Source organism: Zalophus californianus, chromosome 11 (genome assembly GCF_009762305.2).
Source record: "Zalophus californianus isolate mZalCal1 chromosome 11, mZalCal1.pri.v2, whole genome shotgun sequence".
Lineage (NCBI taxonomy): Eukaryota > Metazoa > Chordata > Mammalia > Carnivora > Otariidae > Zalophus > Zalophus californianus.
In genome coordinates, this window is record NC_045605.1 from 59,979,440 (window position 1) to 60,000,716 (window position 21,277).

Consider the following 21,277-nt stretch of genomic DNA (forward strand, 5'->3'; position numbering starts at 1 on the left):
AAAATATGCATCTTTAACTTATCACAGTCTACTTTCTAGGGATATTATTATTTTAGTTTTTATTGAAATATAGTTGACACACAATATTACATTAGTTTCAGGTGTACAGCATAGTGATTCAACAACTCTATATGTATGCTGTGCTCACCACAGCTGTAGCTACTGTCACTATATGATGCTATTGCAATTGCAATACCACTGATTGTATTCCCTTTCCTCTACCTTTCATTGCTGTGACTTATTCATTCTGTTTGGAAGCTTGTATATCCCACTCCCCTTCACCCATTTTGCCCTTTCCCCTAGCCCCTTCTCTGGCAACCACAAGTTTGTTCTCTGTTTTATGTGTCTGTTTCTGCTTTTTTTGTTTGTTCATTTGTATTGTTCTTTTGATTCCACATATAAGTTAAATCATATGGTATTTATTTTTCTCTGTCTGACTTACTTTACTTCACATAATACCCTTCAGGTCCATCTGTATTGTTGCATATGGTAACCACATCTTCTTTATCCATTCATCTACCACTGGATACTTAAGATTGCTTTCATATCTTGGCTATTGTAAATCATGCTGCAGTAAACAGGGGTGCATATATTTTTTCAAATTAGTGTTTTCATTTTCTTTGGGTAAATACCTAGTAGTAGAATTACTGGATCATATGGTAATTTTATTTTTAATTTTTTAAGGAACCTCCATACTGTATTCCACAGTGACTGCACCAGGTTATATTCCCACCAATAGTACATGAAGTTTCTCAAGAGATATTATTATACCTTATCACATATAGTGTAAGAACCACAGTGGTGTACTTCCATGTCTTCCCTTTCAACTTTAGTTCCACTCTGCACTGTGGCCTGGAAATTCTTTCAAAGCCAGAAGCTAGGGCAATTGTATCTCCTGCCTCATTTGATTACTATCTCTCAAAGATCACTGTCCATTGTAGGCTGATGTCCAGTGTCTTGAAAACCATTGTTTCATATATTTTGTCTTTTTTTTTTCCTGGGTTTTTTTTTTTTTTTTGGTTGTTTCCGGAGGGAGGATGAATTCCATTCTAGTTACTTCATCTTAGCCTGAAGCAGAAACCTCAGCTTAATCATCTTTTGATTGGATGCTTTCATACTATTCTTCTTGGCTCAGTCCACCTCATACTGTAGTTTGTCCTTTGATTGGTTCCAGAGAGATCTTTCAAAAGTAAATATCTGACCATGTCTCTGCTTGCATTTTTCAGTGGCTTCTCATTAAAAAAAAAAAAAAAAAAAAAAAATTTAAATAATGAGACAAACATGCTAGGACACCAAATTCTTAGGTGGAAGAAATATTCTTAATTGGAACCTGGATAAATAAAGGTATTGCTAAAGATGGTACAAGTAAATTCCTGTGTAATCATATATGATAATCATATGTTATTTTGAAGAGATAAATATTGGGTCTTCTTTTGGTTAGGTAACACTTGAGCTTCTGTAGAATTAGCAGTAAGCTTAGGTTACAACTGCTGTCTCATTTGGTACTTAACAAAATAAGGTACTTGAAAGCTCAGTAGTTGTTGATGAAATAAATTACTATAGAAAATGCCATCGATTTTTTTAAATGTTTATCTTTGAGATGTTAGATGCATTAAAATTAAATGTCCATTTGTAATCTCAACTAAATTATCTCAGTTAGGGGAAAAAAGTTCAATATGTATATGTAAATAAAAATCTAGTGATCTTTTATATCCTGAGAGTTTCTTCATATTTTAATGCTGCATTTCTCCATCATGCCTATTCACCTTTGTAGTATTGGCCCCAAAAGGTACTGTTTCTCTCCTACAATTTGTGCAAATATGCCTGCATTAAAAAAGAAAAAAATTAACTGAGTACCTTCTAGATTGTGCTAGATTAGCTTATCAGGCCCATGCTAATTTCTGTGATCTTATTTTTCTTATTTTTTTTTGAAATTTTTAATTTAAATTTAATTTAGTTAAAAAATAGTGTATTATTAGTTTCAGGGGTAGAATTTAGTGATTCATCAGTTGCATATAACACCATCAAGTGCCTTCCTTAATGCCCATCACCTAGTTACCCCATCCCCCCATCCACCTCCCCTCCAGCAACCCTCAGTTTGTTTCCTGTAGTTAAGAGTCTCTTATGGTTTGCCTCCCTCTCTGTTTTTATCTTACTTTATTTTTCCCTCCCTTCCCTTATGTTCATCTGTTTTGTTTCTTAAATTCCACATACAAGTGAAATCATATGGTATTTGTCTTTCTTTGAGTGACATTTCGCTTAGCATAATACCTTCTAGTTCCATCCATGTTGTTGCAAATGGCAAGATTTCATTCTTTTTGATGGCTGAGCAATATTCAGTTGTATATATATATCCCACATCTTCATTATCCATTCATCTGTCGATGGGCATCTGGGCTCTTTCCATAGTTTGGCTATTGTGGACATTGCTGCTATGAACATTGAGGTGCCCCTTACTTTCTACCACTTTCCATCCCATCTCTTCTATGGCTACACTGATTTATCTGCAGTTACTAGGATATGTCATTTCCTTTCATTCCTTGATGCTTTCACATATACTGTTCCCTCTGTCCTTCCCCCTTGTTGATCTGATTAAATCCTAATTGATAATTAAGACTCAACTTAAGTATACCCTTCTTTAGGAAATCTTCCCTGGAAACCATAGGCTATGTTAGGTGCCTACTGTGTTCCCACAGCTCCTTACCCTTATCTCATCATCGCATGTAGCACACTAATTGCAACCATCTGTTCCCTTGCCTGTTTTCACACCAGACTGCTTGAGGGCATTATCTTATGTGATTTTTATATCTTAACACTTAGCACAGGGCCTGGCCCAGTGTAGGGATGTGGAAGACAGAAGTTTGTCCTTGGCTCTACCATTGTGTGATCTTAAACAAGTGGTTTGGCACATTCAACATTCCAAAACCTAGGTTCTCTTACTGCTCTGCGGCCATGCAGACCTGGTTTGTGCAGGGTGGCCTTGTGGTGGGCCTGTCACCTGAGGCCTTGACCCAAGGGCCGGATTCTTTTTGTAATGATGATTCAGGGCTTGAGGTTGACACTGCATCAGAAAACTAAGACCCCTGCCTCCCTCTAGGCGCAGATGGCAAGCTGCTAGTGAAAGCCAGAAGGAAACCACTCAGAGAGACAAAGCTTGGGCCTAGGCCACAAACCGCTTTTAGGAGAGGGCCACTTTGGTACGATTCTGTAGGTCTGTGGGAGTGCTCTCTATCCAGAGTAGCCAGAAAGAAGCTAGGCTTTGTGATGCCTTTTCTGTCTCACTCTAGCAGTCAGCCATTCCTTTCTTGGTGCCCCCACATCACCCCATATGAAGTCCTATCTTACCCTCATGTGTTTTCTTTTCTTTTTTAAAGGTAAGATGTTTTTATTTTTTTAAAGGTTTTATGTATGTATGTATGTATGTATTTGAGAGAGAGAGAGAGCACACGCAGAGGGAGTGTTAGGCAGAGGGAGAGGGAGAAGCAGGTTCCCCGCTGAGCTGGGATCCCGATGCGGGGCTCCATCCCAGGACCCTGGGATCATGACCTGAGCCGAAGGCAGACGCTTAACGCCTGAGCCACCCAGGCGCCCCGGAAGTTATGCATATTGGTCTCTGTATGTAGTAACTTGCCCAGAACCTACCAGAGTAGGAAGCCAGGGAAAGCTTGGTGAATGAATAAATGAATGGTGATGGTAATAATAATTAATATTTTCTTGGTATTTACTTATGCTAGGAGCTTCCCATATCTTCACTTTGCTCTTGCGACGTGAGAACTCTGATTCTCACCATTTTATAGGTGACAAAAATGAGACCCAGAAAGGTTAAGTAACTTGTCTGTGGTCCTACATCTAGTAAGCGGTAGATCCCGAATTCAAACAAAAGCCCACATTCTTAACCACTGTGCTGACTGGCTGACCAAAGGGCTGAGCGAAAGCTGACTGAGCGATCAACTGACTAACAGCTGTGGGAAGGAGAGGCAAAGAAAGGACTGTCAGCAGTCCTGCCAGACATAGTTCTGTTGGGGTGTGGGTTTGAAACCACAAAACTAAATGAGGGCTTCATCTGGAGGCACCATCAGTCCATTAGGGGAAAGAGATCCTGATTCAGGAGCCCATTTCTTACTGCTTATTCTTTCTCTGGCAAGAGAAAGGATTGGCCAAGGCCAAGGATCTGTTCTGGCATATTCCTGGATGTATCGCTATAGCTCAAGTGCTAGGGAGTAATACTTACTGTTGCATCTTTCTGGAATGCCTTTCCCCCAAGTATTCACACGGCTCACACCTTCATTTCACCTTCTGTTCCAATGTCACCTCATCAGGGAGGCCTTCCCCGATCCGATCTGAGAAAGCGCTGCTCTTTATTCTCTTACCCTGCTTTGTTTTTCTTCATTGTACTTATCACCACCCAACATAGAATTATTTGTTTATGGTGTTTTAGTTTGTCTCTCTCCACCAGGGATCTGGGGCTCTGTTGTGTGTACTGTTGTATCCCTAGCTCCTAAAGCAGTGCCTGGCAAGTAGTCAGTGCTTGGTGTTTGTTTTTGTTTTTTTTTCAGTGAATAAATGATTTTGGAGTTTGAGACTACCTGCCTTCAAGGACGTTTATCATTTGGCCTCAGTAATGCCTTACTCTTCTTGTCTGTATATGTTACCCTTCAACTCCAGACAAACTGGAGTTAGTGTTCTCTGAACAGGCCTCACATTTTATAGTTCTCTCTTTGTTCACGTTTCTTCCCTCTTTCATATATATATAAATCTAGCATTCTAAAATGGCCAGGTATTTGGCAGTCCTCGATGACTTCATTTTTTTGTGGTTATTTCAGAATAAAGTGGGAGAGTTTACTCATTTTTTTTTTTTTAAAGAATTTATTTATTTGGGAGAGAGAGTGTAGAGTGAAAGAGAGCGCACACAAGCAGGGGTGGATGGGCAGAGGGAGAAGCAGACTCTCTGCAGCGCCTGGGTGGCTCAGTCATTAATCGTCTCCCTTCAGCTTAGGTTATGATCCCAGGATCAAGCCCCACATTGGGCTCCCTACTCAGCGGGAAGCCTGCTTCTCCCTCTCCCACTCCCCCTGCTTGTGTTCCCTCTCTCGCTGTGTCCCTCTCTGTCAAATAAATAAATAAAATCTTAAAAAAAAAGAAGCAGACTCTGCTGAGCAGGGAGCCCAACACGGGGCTGGATCCCAGGACCCTGGGATCATGACCTGAGCCAAAGGCAGATGCTTAACCAACTGAGCCACCCAGGCACCCTGAGTTTACTCATTTTATATAAAAATCTTTCTCAAATGGAAAAGGCCCCTTCCTATCTATGAAACATAATATGGAGGCCAGGATAGATCTTGACTTTCTGAGAAGCTAACTGAACATCAATTTCTGGAGTTCTCTGCTGATACGAGTAAGGTAAGTGCTTTACTTCCATGAGAAGTCTGTGGGGGAAAGTGATGCTGTTGGTGGGAAAGCATAATGGAAATCCTGATGGGATGTGCTACCTCTGATCCAGGACCTACAGAGTGCCTTCATTTGTCCATTCATTCATTTATATTGATTCTTTTGTCCAGTAAACTTTACAGAGTAGTTCAAATGATCTAGCTCTGTGTTAGACATCGGGGAATGTGGAAATAGAAAAGACATGTTCCCTACCACCACATTGGTTCAAGCACAATGGAGAAGAGAGGTACGTGACTAAGTAATAACAATATAACATACAGCTCCCAATATAACATAAGGGAGAGCTAGTACTTTTTATTTTGAAGGTTTTAGAAGAGAGGATTTTGAAATGGGCTCCAAAGCGTTTCCACAAGTGTAGAGTTAGTGCTGGGTTTTAAGGATTAGTTGGTGGTTAGCAGGCCGCAAAGAGGGAAAAGAGCTTTTCTGGAAATAGCAAAGACCTAGAAATCTGAGAGCAATGTCCAAGGATGCATAAGAAAATAGTGCAAGATACCGATTCTGTATAAGATCTGCCGAGGTAAGAGCTACAGCAGAGACAGCATCCAGGGCAGAGCTGTGAAGTTCAGGTTGACTGAACCGAATCTGAGTTGGATGAGTTTGACTGTTTGCCCAGCGGTGTCCAACTGTACAACACAATCATCTGGGGAACTACAAGACAAGACTATAGCTTGTACTTTTATTGCATTTATCTCATTCTTTAATTTTTGTGTATGTTTTACAATATACCTAATGTCAGCATGTGAATCTAATTTATGAACAGCCATAAAACAGCCATATATTGGCAGTGTACAGTCAAAATACAGTTAGAGTATGTCATGAAAAGGGTTGGAGACTACAAAGTTAGTCACCTTATAGATTTCTCTTAGGAAGGACTCTTTGGTATGGAAAACTCCAGGGGTTGGCCTTCTCTGACTCCGCGTAGTATTGTCTGTCGTTTTGCCCAGAGATGTAGTTTTTGATCTCTCCAGGGGCCTTATGGACAGGCTCAGGGTGATGAGAGGCTGATGACTTAGAAGACTGTCTCTTGTTTGCATGTCCTCCTGGGATTTAGACACGTGAGTCATTTGGAGACCGTATCTGTACTAAGCCCTCCTTGTCAAATTCTGTGGCTTTCTACTGACGGCAATAGTTCTTTGTACTTGCTCTTACCGTCTTCCTCACTTTGGCCTGGAGATTCTTCCCATTTTCTCTTTTGGAATGAGAAAGCAGAACAAGACTTTTAGCTTTTAGGTGCTTGAACCTTAGGGGCAAGAGGCCCTGATATCTCGCCTTGACTACTGAGTGAGTGGGACACAGGGTTGCTCTCTGACAAGGATGCAGCCCATCCTGGCTTGCTTCGCTCAGACTGCAGTGACTCTGGATGGCCACACCATGCTGCCAAGCCTACTTGGATAGGGCGTCTGCCTAGGTAACAGAATGATCGCATGCACACACACGGAACAACTATCTTGAGATTTATCCTGACACGCTGAAGCTGTTATCCTTTTCCCAATAGCTTAGCCATGTAGGGGCTGACTGTGTTGAGAGTCCGTCCTCACTGGAGTGTGGTGGCCCCCTTATAAGATCCTCTGTCTCACTTAATGTAGTGTTTAGAGCAGTGGTTCTCAGCCGGGGGGTGGGGGCATCCTGTCCCCCAGGGAACATTTGGCAGTACCTGGAGACATTTTTGACGGTCACGAGGGGCAGCATGCTACACCTAGTGGCTAGGTGCCAGGGAATATTGTTATCCACCCTCCACTGCAGAGGACGGCCCCCACAACAGAGAATTGTTCTGCCCAAAATGCCAGTGGTGCAGACTGAGAAACTCTGGTTGGAGTGCCTCTGCCTGTCTCCGCCGCAGCAGAAAGTGCAGCTCGGGAGGAGTTCCCGCACGCCAGGCGTCTCCATGCTCCCGCTTGCATCAAGGCATCCCCCCAGTAGACAAGGGGCCCTTGTGGCTCAGCTAGCCTCAGGCCTTTCTAGCAGCAAAATAGTGGCCTTCTTCCCACTCCCCATGCCAAGCAAAAAGGCCCCTTTGTGCGAGACGCGGCTGAGCGCCCTTGGCAGCCGCGGCGGGAGCGTGTTGTTCTCCGCACTTCACAGGCTGGTACTTGTCCGTCTGCCTCAGGTCTGTGTGTCACTCGGCTACGCCTTCACTACCTGGCATTCCAGACTGTGGTGAATGCGCGCATTTGTCACCAGGTGTGCACAGAGGCAGGTACATTCTTTCTCAGGAATAAAAGGCTGATACGTCCTACTTTTTTAACCCTGCTCTGTCCTCCCTCCTCTCCCAAACCCCAGGATTTGAACGTAGCTCTTGGACATTAATTTCTCTCTTCTTTTCAATGTTTTCTAGTCTGGGAATTCGAAATTTAACCAAGCGATGACCAAGCGCCCCTTGCCTAGCCTCTGGGATCTTGTCCTCTGGGATGCGGTCTGAGGGCACTAGACCGGCCTCCCTTCCTCCCCAGGCCCCTTCCCCTTCTCACCTCCTGTGCCTCTGCAGATAGTTTCAGGTACCTCCAGAGTCTCTCGGCCTCAGAACTTCCCTCCTGAGCTCTAGAAGCTTCTTGAGGACGTTAAGAGATTGGAACGTTTTTGCCTTCAGCCTTGTTTCCTGCAGGATGTCTGAGTGTCTGCTCTATGCCATGGGCTGGGCTCCACTGGAGGAGGTGTAGGAGAACGAAGGGGCAGGCCCAGCCTTCCAGCTTCTCCAGCTTCCATAAGAGTGACAGAAATAGCCCAGCATCCGAGGTGTTGCACTGTGTATTTGTTTAAGGAGATTGTTGTTTCTGTTTGCGGGCCCACAATCAGAATGTCTCTGGAACTCCTCATGTGGGGGTCGTTATTCTTTGAGTAAATTCTTATTGATGCTACTATATAAGAAGCTCTATTTTATTTTATTTTATTTTATTTTACTTTTTTAAAGATTTATTTATTTGTTTTAGAGAGCGAGAAAGAGAGTATGAGGGAGAGGGGCAGAGGAAAGAGGAAGAGAGAGAATATTCAGGCAGACTCCCCGCTGAGTGCAGAGCCTGACCCAGGGCTCCATCTCACCACCCTGAGATCAGGACCCGAGCTGAAATCGAGAGTCGGATGCTTAACCGACTGAGCCACCCAGGCGTCCCAGAGAATCTGTGTTTTAGAGATAGTGGGCTGGGCAACAATCAATAGGACATAGTCCATGTCTTCAGTATTGTCTGACTTTTAGAGGGAAATTGGACAACATTCTGATGAAAGGCAGTTTTGGGGAAAGACATGGACCTTAAGAGAAGAGAGTGAGAAATCTCACCATTTCACTCTGCTTCAGAACGTTTTTGGCTTCTTCCTGCTCACAGCAGTAGTCTTCAAACTTGAAGAATGCACAAATCCCTTTTAAGGGAAATAATTTCTCTTGGACCTACAATGCTGACTTAAATTGTTTTTATTATAATTATTATTTAAATGTGTACAAACATAAAATGAGGTTTAAGTTGCTATATAAAATTTGTATACAAATATAAACAAAACCAGATTCATCATTAAAAGCAAACTTCAAATCCAATAAAAATGGTATCTTTTTGCTGAAACTCAGTGGCTCCCACGTTTTTTAAGTTCAGCATGCCAGTATCAGTGGGTGTCATCTGATACACATATCCTTGTATGTCATCCAGCCAGCCAGCCATCAATCTATCAAGTAGAGAGAGAGAGAGAGAGCGAGAGAGCACAAGAGTACATGATGGCTTAGAGCAAGGGTATGGAGCCACATTGCTTGAGTCCAGACATTTGCTTTACCAATTCCTAGCTGGGCAGCTTTGGGAAAGTTATATATAATGTTTCTGTACCTCAGTTTCTTCTTCTGTAAAACAGGGATAAAATGGGACCTATCTTTCACATGGTGGTTGTGAAGATTAATGAGTTAATATATATGAGGCTTCTAGAACAGTACCTGTCATATAGTAGGTGCCACAGAAAGGATGGCATTTATTAGTATTACTGTCGTTATTCTAGTTCAGGATGATTTCATCCCAAATGCTGGTAGAGTGGAAGAGCAAGTCCGTCCCCTATGGGTCAAACAAAAAGTACAGTATGTACTCCTTTCATAGTTAGGATTTTGTGGGGGGGGGAGATGGTAAACACATAAGCATGCAGTCAGTGAGAAGGCCGATGTGACTGTGATGGTAAGTTCTGGTAGTGCTTGTGTTCTGGAATCAAGGCTTTGCTCATCTCTTCCCACAGTGTACAACTGGACCGTGGATGAGGTGGTGCAGTGGCTGATCACGTACGTGGAGCTGCCTCAGTATGAGGAGACCTTCCGGAAGCTGCAGCTCAGTGGCCATGCCATGCCGAGGTCAGGAGGAGACTGGCTCTCTCTCCCCCAGGGGTGTGGGGGATGGGCTGGGGTCGGCTACTTTCAGGCTGCTCTGGCCAGTTACCCGAGGTTCCACCCTTTTCAGGGCAGAATCTGCAGACCTCTCTTCTTCTCGCATCCGTTGGGCACTTACTGTAAAGCATGACAGTTGCTTCTCATCCGTTCTCTTACGTAGTATTGCTGTCATGCCTGGGAATAGTACTAATAGCTGTCATTTATTGGATGCCTAGTACGTGGCAGGCACTCCTATTCCACACTTTGTATACAGTATCTCATTTAATTCTCACATCAATCCTGTAAGGTAGGTATTATTGCACGTAGATGGTGAACATGGCTAAGTAACTTTTCCAAGGTCACGTGGCTAGTTAGAGGCAAAACTGATTGGAACCTAGATCTGGGTGGGCTTCAAAGCCTGTGGTGTTTCTTTCTTCTGTTGCTGTCCCTCCAGCAGCTGCCTCTTTTATTGCCCAGGAGCCTCGGGACTCTGTTAGCCTCCCCTGAATTATCCACATACCGTGTATCTGCTCTAAAGAAGCGGTGTGAGGCAGGCCTGACTCCCCTTGGCCCCAGCCTCCTTTCTGGAGTGGCTCTTGCAAGGGCTGTGGTGCCCTAACTCTGCCTCCTTCACAGGCACAGTGCGCCAGGGCCTGCGGGGGAGGGGAAGGGGAAGGGATGGAGCTCTGCGTGGGCTTCTTGTGGGATGTCAGACCTAGTGCCATGTGTCATTCAGTCATGAATCCATTTACTTATTCATTCGACACATATTTACTGGGTACCTGCTCTGTGCCAAGCACTTGTGCTGGGTGCTAGGGATAAAGATGACAACAGCCCACCCTTGCCCTCAAAGGGCTCACTGTCTGGTAAGTGCTGATTATGTACAATCTGTCATCTTATTACGTAGGTGCATCTGGTTATGAGCTTCAACAAAGGGGAAAGGGGAAGGTGAAGCGGTTGGAATGCCCACCCACGGCAGCCTCCGGCCCCAGAGCTGCCAGGCCCTGCTGTCCAGGCCTAGTGGAGCTGGCTGCTCCCCATTCCGCTGCCTGCAGCCCTCTCTTCACAGCTTCTCCCTACTCTGGAGAGAGTAATAATCTTAATGTTGGTACATCCCCTTATAGAATACTTTCCTACCTGTTATTTCAGTTGATTCTCACAGTTCTGGGAGAAAGGAATGACTACCCCAGCTTTTGGGTGAGCAAACTGAATTTCAAATATTTTATGATTTATCCAAACTGGCAAGTGGCGGAGCTGGGATTTGAACCCAGGTCTGCCTGGTTCTAAGTGCCCTGCTTTTTTCACTGCATCTTCCTCTTGCCCCCATATAGTTGAAGATAGGCTTCCTGGAAATATTCAGTGTAGTTCTCTTTAACAAAACTTTACCCATCATCTGCCCCGGGCAGGGTTCTCTCCTGGGCTCTGAGGACAAAGAAAGGCATTAGACCCCCTTAAATAGATGACGTCTGACCATGAAGCTCCAGAATTTAGGTTTCTTTCTCATTACCCATGGAAATAGCAGCATTGCCTTGTGGATTCCTGGCTCATTCCATCCGGAGGAATAGCTATGGCTTGGATTAAAACTCAAACATAGGATAAGAAGTCAGTTCTCAGGTCATGGGCTCACGTAGCCTTCTTGTAGCTAGGATTAGATCCAAGACCAGACCCAGCCAGGCCAGGCAGAGGGGTAGAGGAAGGCAAGCTGTGGCACCTTAGTGACAGCAGGAAGCATGGAGCCTCAGTGCATGGCATGTGGGATGGAGTGGCAGTGGTCCTCAGCCCACCACTAGGCAACATGGTATAATGGGAAGAATCTAGACGATTTGAGTTCATTTCCTGCCTTTGCCATTTACTTGCTGTGTGACTTTGGGCAAGTTACTCAACTCTAAGTCTCAGTTTTCTTATCTGTGAAGTGGAGCTGATGATAGAACTGTGTTCTTAAAGTCAGAGGACTAAATGAGTTATGTAAAGTGTGAAAACAGTACAAGGTACACAGTAGTTGCTTAGTAAATGTCAGCTCCTTTCTCATTTCTCTCATTGCTCAGAAATAAATAATATTCCAGTTCTTAGATTTCTTTGACAAATAGACTGTGGAAAAGATGACACTTATTTTGATGAGTTACATGGAGGCCAGTACACCTGGTAGAAGTGTTCTCTCCAAAGAGGAACCCCGAGAACTCTCAGGCTTGTAGGAAGCATCTGATTTTACATAAGTTTACACAGAAGGAAAAATGGGGCCCCAGAGGAGAGACCAAGCAGCTTATGATCAGACAAGTGAGTTGCTGACTCAGCTGGGACCAGAAGCTTGATCCCCTGACCCCTTGTCTCATTGCCTCTCATATAGGCGGGCTTGATTGCTTCCCAGGGCTAGAGAAGGATGTAGCTGCTCCTGTACCCAGGCAGGAGTGTAAATCACACACCACAATGGCAGAGGCCTCTTTTCTACCTGGGGAGACAAAGCTATGCATCAGAAAAGAGCACTGCCTTCATGGAGTAGGGTAGTGGTAAATGCTCACATGTGGGGCCCCGGACCAGTGCATTGATAACCTTTCATATCTTATACCCGTCTCCTTCTGTGCCCACAGTGTTCTAGCAAAAGAGAAACAAAGTCCAGTTTTTCCTGGGTCGTTTTCTGGTTTACAGACCCTCTCTTATTAGAGTTATCATGAATAGTGTGTTGAAGGTCATAAAAAATTACAATAATCCGGGAGTAAATTGCAGTGACTCAAATACAAGATAAGAAGACTAATGCAATGTTTGTCATCAGCAGGTTTATACTTAATGGCAAAGGGTTAGGATTAGAGGCCGTCAGAATTGCTGGGTCACGTGGCACGATGTTTTGACCGGGGTTAGACAGGAGAATGCATTTACGAATGGTGGGAGCGTGGGGGCAGATGTATACTGGATAATCCCTGGCAGGAGAAACACAACAGAAAATTTACAGTTGGGGGTGGGAATGGTCACAGATGGACAATCCTCAGAGAGTAGGATTCTCAGGAGATGGTGGACATGGGCAGAACATATTCTCGGTACATGTTATGTGTCTGTCCCTCCTTACTCCCTGTTGAAAACCACTGGTCTAGACTCTGTGTTCTAGAATGCAGAGGGGAGCTGTCACCAGGAGCTAGAAGTCATGGAAGTGTTCCTGGAGGAGGTGGGTAATCCTACCAGTCTCCTTCCTGGTTTTACTGGCAGGAAACTGAGCCCCTCCTCTTTGCTCCAACAGGCTCGCTGTGACCAACACCACCATGACAGGGACTGTGCTGAAGATGACAGACCGGAGCCATCGGCAGAAGCTGCAGCTGAAGGCCCTGGACACAGTGCTGTTTGGGCCTCCTCTCTGTGAGTCCTGGGGAGAGAAGGGCTGCTGATGTGACATGGAACCCAAGGCTGTTGGGGTGGCTGGGCTGAGGTCCTGGGTCTCCTAGGCATACCTGCAAGGCAACACCTCCAGTCTTTCCACTAAGAAGTTAAAATATGAAGTACCAAATAGGCTTATATTTTAATCCAGCCAGATGGCAAGGTCCATTCATTAGATACATTAAGAAAATACCTACTTTTTGCCAGTGCTGTGCCAGACCCTAGAGGAAGGTCTGGATGAATCATATTCTGCCCTAAAGGGATAAAATGAATGTTCCAGAGAGGTGCACAATGCTTCTGAGGTCCCAAGGAGGGAGAGAGAAGGCATCCTGTAGAAGAGGTGGCATGTGACCTCTGCCTGTAAGGATGGGTAGGGCTTTATACCGTGCAGGTGGCAGGAGAGAACATTCTAGGGGGAAGAAACAACTGGAGCAAGAATACAAAAGCTGAAATATGAAAGGTATGCTCAGGGATAATAAGTAACCCATAGGGTCTGAATGCCATGCAGCTGTTCCTTGCTTTCACCATGGACCTGCAGAGCATATGAACTGATTGCTGAACACCTTGTGTCCTTGGACCAGCCACAGACGACTAGGTGGGCTTCCACGGAATCATAGAGACACTCAGGCCTAAGGAAGGAGTAGTCTCTCCAGCCAGGGGTTACTTGAGAGAATTAGGTAGTTCAGTTCCTGAAGATCTGCAAGGTGGGAATGGCCAACCCTGCCATCCTTTTCCTTACTCTAAGTGAACTCTGGAGGAACAAAAGTGGTAAGATTTCTTAGAAAATTAGCCTTCACCAAGCAGGCTCCTAGGGCCCACTTCCTGCCCTTTGGGAGCTATCGGCATCGGTTGAGGAGGCCAGCAGCAGAATGAAATAGAACCAGGAACGAGTCCAGAGAAGCCAGCTAGCAGGCAGGGTCGGAGACTGTAGAACATTTTCCCATCCGTGCATTTGGCTTGACAGGTGCCCAGGCTGGTCTCAATAGAGGTGGGTGGGTCTGTACTTTTTTTGTTTTTTACATTTTTAATAAACTTTATTTATTTATTTATTTATTTTAAAGATTTTATTTATTTATTTGACACAGAGTGAGACAGCGAGAGAGGGAACACAAGCAGGGGGAGTGGGAGAGGGAGAAGCAGGCTTCCCGCCGAGCAGGGAGCCCGACGTGGGGACTCGATCCCAGGACCCTGGGACCATGACCTGAGCCGAAGGCAGACGCTTAACTGACTGAGCCACCCAGGCGCCCCAATAAACTTTATTTTTAAGAGTAATTCTAGGTTTGCATCAAAATTGAGTGAAGGTACACAGATTTCCCATACGCCCCTGCCCCTGTACATGCATAGCTCCCCCATGGTTAGCAAACCCCCCCCCGCCCCGCCCTGAGTGGTACATTTGTAACAGTTGATAAATCCATCAGTTTGATAACAAATCGATAAACCACTGACACATCACCATCACTCAGAGTCTACACTTTACATTGGAGTTGACTTTTGGTGTTGCACAGTCTGTGGGTTTGGACAAATGTATAATGACATGTATCTATTGTCATTATAGTCTCGTATAGGCTAGTTTCACTGCCCTAAAGGTCCTCTGAGCCCCACCTGTGTATCCCTCCCTCCCCCTCAACCCCTGACAACCATTGGTCTTTTTTTTTACTTTCCTAGTTTTGCCTTTTCCAGAAGGTCTGTGCCTTTTGAAAATGTGAAACAAAGCAATATGGGAGAAGACTGGTTTTCTTTTTCTTGTCCGCTTCCTCTTCTTTTCTTGCTTGATTTTCTTTCTTTCTTTCTGGTCTTAGGACACATTTTTGCTTACCATTCATTGTGTAAGTTTTGAATAAATGACACAATGAATGGCTGTAGCGTTTACGTGAGGGCCACTACTGAGCAAAGGCCTTTCATTCACCAACATTTATTGAGCAACTACTGTGTACCAGTATAAATGACAGGGTCCCTGCTCTCAAGAAGTTCCACCTAGGGGCGCCTGGGTGGCTCATCGGTTAAGCATCTGCCTTCGGCTCAGGTCCTGACCCAGTCCTGCGTTGGACTCCCTGCTCAGTGGGGAGTCTGCTTCTCCCTCTCCCTCTGCCCTTGTGCTGGTGCTCTCTCTCTCTCTCTCTCTCTCTGACAAATAAAATCTTAAAAAAAAAGTTTCATCTAAATGGGGATAGGCATATCAATAATAGAGTAAATGATCAACAAATACAGTGTTATAACTATCATGGAAGTCTTTCAGAGTTAGCTGGGAGCACAAAATAGGGACAGGTTTTCAGTTTGAGTCCTAGAAGCTTTATGGAGAAGATCATTCTTGAGCTGAGTCTTGAAAGATGGAAAGGAGCTTTATGAGACTCTTCCCATGAACAGCTTACACCCTTCTCTTTGTATACACCAGCAAGAACACTTAACACCAGAAGAGTCAAACCCAGCAGTAAAAGCTAGGCTACTTTTGCAGAAGCTCTCCTCTGTTCCCCGCCAGGAAGGGGAAGCCTTTAGCAGCCTGAAAGCCTTCTTTAGTCTTCTGAGACATATTATCAGACTGTTACTGTTCTGTATCGAGATCGGAGTTACCATATCTGAAAACGTGCATTAGAAACTTCAGGTTAAAGTAGGCAAGGATTCTCTACCTGGAAAGATCAGCTGGGGCTGGAGAGCATGGGAACCAGAGTCCTAGGTGCAGGGTAATGGGCCCAGGGGTCAGAGCCAGCAAGAGGGGCTAGTGTAGCAGGTTAGACTGATACCAGGACGGGAGGGGTATTTTCTCCTAGGCTACCTTCATATAGCCTACAGCTTACACGTGACCTAACTTACGAGAGTCAGACCGCAGCAGAAAACAGTGTTTCTGAGATAGAACAGAGGTATGAGAGCTGAGAAGACACTTCACACCCACTAGGATAGGTACCTTAAAAACAAAAACAAAGAAAAGGTGGAAAATAGCTATTATTGGCAAGGGTGTGGAGAAATTGGAATCTTCGTACATTTCTAATGATAATGTAAAATGGTTCAGCTACTGTGGAGAACAGTGTGGTTGTTCATAGAACAACTCAGAAAGTTAAACATAGAGTTACCATATAGCCCAGAAACGTACCCAAGGAATTGAAAACAAGCACTCAAGTCCATGTACCCATATTCAGAGCAGCGGTGTTCACAGTGGTCAGAAGCTACAAACAACCCAAATGTCCATCGGTGGACAAATGGCTAAGTAAGTGGTAGTATATAACTACAATGGACTGTTAGCCAGCCGCAAAAAGGAATGAAGTTCTTACACGTGCCACAACATGGGTGAACCTGGAAAGCATGCTAAGTGAAAGAAGATAGACGTAAAAGGTTACCTATTGTATGATTCCATTTATATGAAATATCCAGAATAGATACATCCACAGAGAAAGAAGACAGATGGGTGGCTGGCAGAGGCTGGAGGAAGTGAGAAATGGGGAGGGACTGCTAGTGCATATAGGGTTTCTTTTGGGGTAATGTTAATGTTCTAAAATTAATTGTGCTGTTGGTTGCACAACCTTGTAAATATGATAAGACCATTGAATTGTACTTTTTGAATTTTCATTTTTAATTTTTTAAGATTTATTTATTTATTTGGAGAGAGGGAGAGAGCATGAGCAGGGGGAGGGGCAGAGGAAGAGGGAGAAGCAGACTTCCCGCTGAGCAGGGAGCCCAATGTGGCCCGATCCCAGGACCCTGGGACCATGACCTGAGCAGAAGGCAGATGCTTAACTAATTGAGCCACCCAAGTGCCCCTATTTTAATTTTTTTTAAAAAAAGATTTATTTATTTTAGAAACGGAGAACGCACAAGCGTGGGGAGAGGCAGAGGGAGAGAGAGAATCTCAAGCAGACTCCATGCTGAGTGTGGAGCCTGAGGCGGGGCTTGATCCCAGGACCCTGAGATCATGACCTGAGCCGAAACCAAGCATCGGATGCCTAACCATCTGAGCCACCCAGGCGCCCCTGAATTGCACATTTTATTTTATTTTTAATTTAAAAATTTTTTTTGGATTCAGAACAAGGTTTATTTGTCTGCAAACCTATGGTCTTCCTACATGAATTGCACATTTTAAAAAGAGTGAATTTTAGGGTATATGAATTATATTCCAATGATAATAAAACATGTAGAGCTTGATTTTTTTGTAACTCTTAGATTTCCATTTAGAGAACTCCTTATAAAATGTAGGAAAGTAAAGTACCTTGGTCTCTTTTGCAAATTTCCACTCACTGTATGACCTTGTATAGGTCGGTTTTCTCAGGATGTGTTTTCTGATTTGTATTATGAAACAATTGAGCTAAAGGATCCTTTCCGGTGAACATTCCATGATTTTTGAGAGGAAACCCTTTGATTGATAAGTGTCCTGGTAAAAGGATAAAAGACAGGAAGTCTGTTCCTTCCACTGCTGTCTGTATCCTGTACTTTTAGGAATCGGTCCTTGGCCCTTGCCTTATCAAGTGACCCTTGGCAATTCAGTTCTCCTACCTAGATTTCGGTTTCTCTGTTTGTAAGATGGGCTTGGTCATTAAGGCTCTTACTGGCTCCCTCCTTCAAGGACTCTGATAGAACTGGGTGTTCTCCTGGGAGCTAAGGTTTTTGGAATCCAGCAGCTGTCCTGATGGCAAAACTGTTTTAATACTTTCCTACTGATGGCTTGTTAAAGAAAATTTTTGAAAAATTGCCAGATGGAATCTGAGGAAAATACTAGGAAGCTCTTTGCCAGGAAACTTCTGCAAGGATGGAGCCGTGCGTGGTGGGTACCTGAAAAGAATCCCTTGATCTGTGTCCCTCCAGCTCTGTTTTCCCATCTGAGCATGGGCTAAAATCCCTACTTCAGTGCTGTTCCCTGCCCAACCCCATGCAGGACTTAGCGTGATGGCCGGTGGTTGTGCCCCGAGGGTGAGTTCTTAAGGCTGTGGTTCTTTCGGGCTCACCAGGAGGCAGGTAGTAGATAAGCACCCCAGAGAACCGGGGCCAGGTACAGCTACCTTGCCCAGCCTTAATGAAATTCCTGCCATCAGTCGACGCTTGAGAAATCTCAAATCAGAGGTTCGTTGTGCAGTAGCCGGGAAGGTCTGCTGAGTGATCAGGGCCCCTCTGTCCCCAGCAGCCTCCGAGCTTGGAAAGGGGGAAGACGGATCAGACTGGCCCAGCACAGAGCGCCTCAGGGCCCATTTTCTGGCAGTAGAAGGCATCTCTGTCCTCCCACCGTGGCCACAGAGCAGCACGTCGCCTTTTCAGTCTCCTCCACTGGCGGAGCTGGCCTAGGCTTGCATGATCCATCCGGGCCCCCCTAGCAGTGCTACGGTCAGGGGTTAGGTGTGCTCCGACACCCGGGGTCCCCAGGCAGCTTGCAGTGGAGGGCTCCGCGGATGCCTCTCTCTGGCAGCACGGCCTTCTCTGGGGGGTTTTTCCTCCTCTGCAGGGAATTTTTTAGAAATGGAGGCTCAGGAGATGAGGTGAATTTTTAGAGGTCATTCAGCTCTTAAATGGCAGAGCCATGGCTCAGACCCGATCTGTGGCTTATATTTCAGTGTTTTTGGTACTGTGTTGTCCCATTCTCCACTTCTGGTAGAGCAAGCAAGATAGAATATAAAGAATTCCATTTGAAATCAAGCAAACTGGCTCTGTCATTCAGTGGCTTTGTGACCTTGGGTACATTCGTAAAGTTCCCTATGTCCTTATTTCCCCTAAATAAATGGTAGCTACTGTTTTTAGTGTGTGCCTACTGTGGTTAATCCTGGGCCAGTGTAGCCTCTGAGCTTTTAGCAGGGGTATTGAGAAGGGTGTGGAGCGGGGCCTGCAGAGTAGTTGTTGGGATGGTGGGGAGGCTGTGGAGAGGAAGGGCAAGCCTACACCTTGTCTTCCTTCCTCAGCAGCTCAGATAATGGGGAGAAGTCCCCTGGAAGCGGGAGTAGCTCCTCTCCAGCAAAGCTTGTTTTTCTTCTCTGTCAGCTCTATCCTTACCTTACCCTCTTTTTCTTTTGTTTTTCAACTCATTTTTCAAGCCTTCTCTAGGATGCCTTTCCAGCTTTTTCCCAGGCATGTTCAACCCTTCCCTCTTACTTTCCTCTGGGATCCTATAACCCTTTGTACCTGCCTTTTTTTTTTTTTTTAAATAACAATCTGTTTTCCTGTTACCCTTTAAACGGGGAACTCCTTGAGGGTAGAAACAGCTTTGTTCATCTGTCGTCATAACGCAGCATATGGCCCAGCAATGAGCAGGTGTCGGGAAATGTATGCTAGAAGTTTTCCAGAAGGAGGCTGGGCCTCTTCAGAGCTATAAGACAGGGGAGATGGGAGAAGAGTCTGGCCCAGTTTGGTAGTGGGGAGAGTACCATGGAGTGTCTTGTGCGGACTGGTGAGTCAGTGAAAGCACTGTTTGGGCTGTAACCAGAAAGCAGGAGGAATAACTCCTCCAGGTTAACCACACACCTCAGCACAGACGGCTGTGCAGATGACCAAAGAAATTCCTAGCGCATATGGCAGTGGCAGTAAGGGGCAGGGGTGTTGTGGGCAGTGGAGAAGGTGGCGAGAATAGATTGGGAGGGGGGATTCTTCTAGAAAGTGATAATGATTGGAGGCTTGCTTTCTCAATGCTAACTGTACCCTGAAAATTCTCACCATTACTCCTGCCTCTGTTAACATGGTAGCATCTCATTGTTATACCCTCCTCCCTTCCTCAGGCCTGATTGTATTAACAGTTGACCGCATTTTGCTGAAGTCTATTTGCAGCACTCGGGCTGGGATTTCTGCCACCCTCTGGCTCCCCAGGTCCTAGCCAGCTTCCCTGGCTTAGCTCTGTTCACCTAGCCAGCCACAGCTGCTCTCAGGAAAGCTCCGAGGTCCATCTGCCCTGGCCGTGCTCGCTGGGTATGGGGTGGGTTCTGAGAGCGGAGCTTGTGGAGGGGCTCTCAGGCCAGCTAGTTGTACTCTCCTTGTCCTTTCACACGGACTTTGTATTGTACCCCCTTTCCTAGTAAAACCTGCCTGCCTTCTTCCCTTTTTCTTTCCTTTCCACCTGTGCTGAGTACCTGCTCTGGTTCGGCCCTGTGCTAAGTACGGGGCCATAGAGAGAAATAAGTCTTGTGCTCTGGCCCTGAGGAACTCACAGACTATCAGAAGGCAACCAGCATGAGAGTTGAAAAACACACAAGGGAGTCCTTGAGAAAGCAGTAGATAACCCATGTTTACCTGTCCAAAGAGTGGCATGGTTAGGGAATCCTAGTCAGAGGAGAAGGGATGGAAACACCGCTGTAGACTTGTAGCGGGCTGGGCAGGTGGTAGGAAGTGAAGAATGGGAATGGGGTTAGGATGGAGAGAAGTACGTCATTAGGAAGGCACGGGCTAGATTCTTCATCTCCCCTCTCTTTCTGATATTTTGGTTTATAGATTCTGTGTTAGGGTTCTCCAGAGAAACATAACCTGGATGGATGGATGGATGGACAGACAGATAGACAGAAAGATATGAGGTTTATTATAGGAATTGACTCATGTGATGATGGAGGCCTAGAAGTTCCATGATCTGCCGTCCGCACCCAGAGAGCCAGGAAAGCCAGTGGTACTGTTCAGTCTGAGTTCAAGGCCTGCGAATCAGGGGACAGCTGCTGTAAGTCCCAGTCTGAGTCCAAAGACCCAGCAAGCAGGACTGCTGATATAAGACGGCAGAAGATGGGTGTCTCAGCTCAAGCTGAGAGAACAAATTCATCCTTCCTCCGCCTTCTGGTTCTATTCAGGCTGTCAGTGGCCTGAGGGTGATTTAATGAAGACAGTCTTCCTCACTCAGTCTACCGACTGAAATACTAATCTGTTATGAAGTCAACCTCACAGACACACCCAGAAAGCTCTCTTGGCATCCCTTAGCCCAGTTGAGTTGACACATAAAATTAACATCACAGATTCCCTTAGGATTGTGGGGTTCCATCCAGCCCTTGTACCGAAGGGACTTGATAATTCTCACCTCTTCTTCCAGCTTTAAACTTCTCCTCTTCTTCAAACTCCACATCCACATTCTTGATTACCTACTGGAAATGTCCATCTGAAGATTTCCAGAACACCTCAAAGCACTCTCATTCATAACTGTGTGCTTGATCTCGTTAGTAATTGTGTGACAATGCATTTTAGAGCTGAGGAAGCAGAGATCCGGATGAG

The 21,277-nt window shown here is 45.2% G+C and overlaps 1 protein-coding gene across 5 annotated transcripts in view; it reads left to right on the forward strand.

Moving 5' to 3' along the window:
- The window catches only part of STIM1 (stromal interaction molecule 1), a 192,224-nt gene that overhangs the window by 147,793 nt on the left and 23,154 nt on the right, over positions 1 to 21,277 (forward strand). For all 5 annotated transcript variants that reach the window (XM_027578883.2, XM_027578884.2, XM_027578886.2 and 2 more), the window contains exons 4-5: positions 9,646 to 9,757; positions 12,999 to 13,114. In XM_027578883.2, coding sequence (XP_027434684.1) covers positions 9,646 to 9,757; positions 12,999 to 13,114 — 228 coding nt within the window. The remainder of the gene's footprint in view (positions 1 to 9,645; positions 9,758 to 12,998; positions 13,115 to 21,277) is intronic.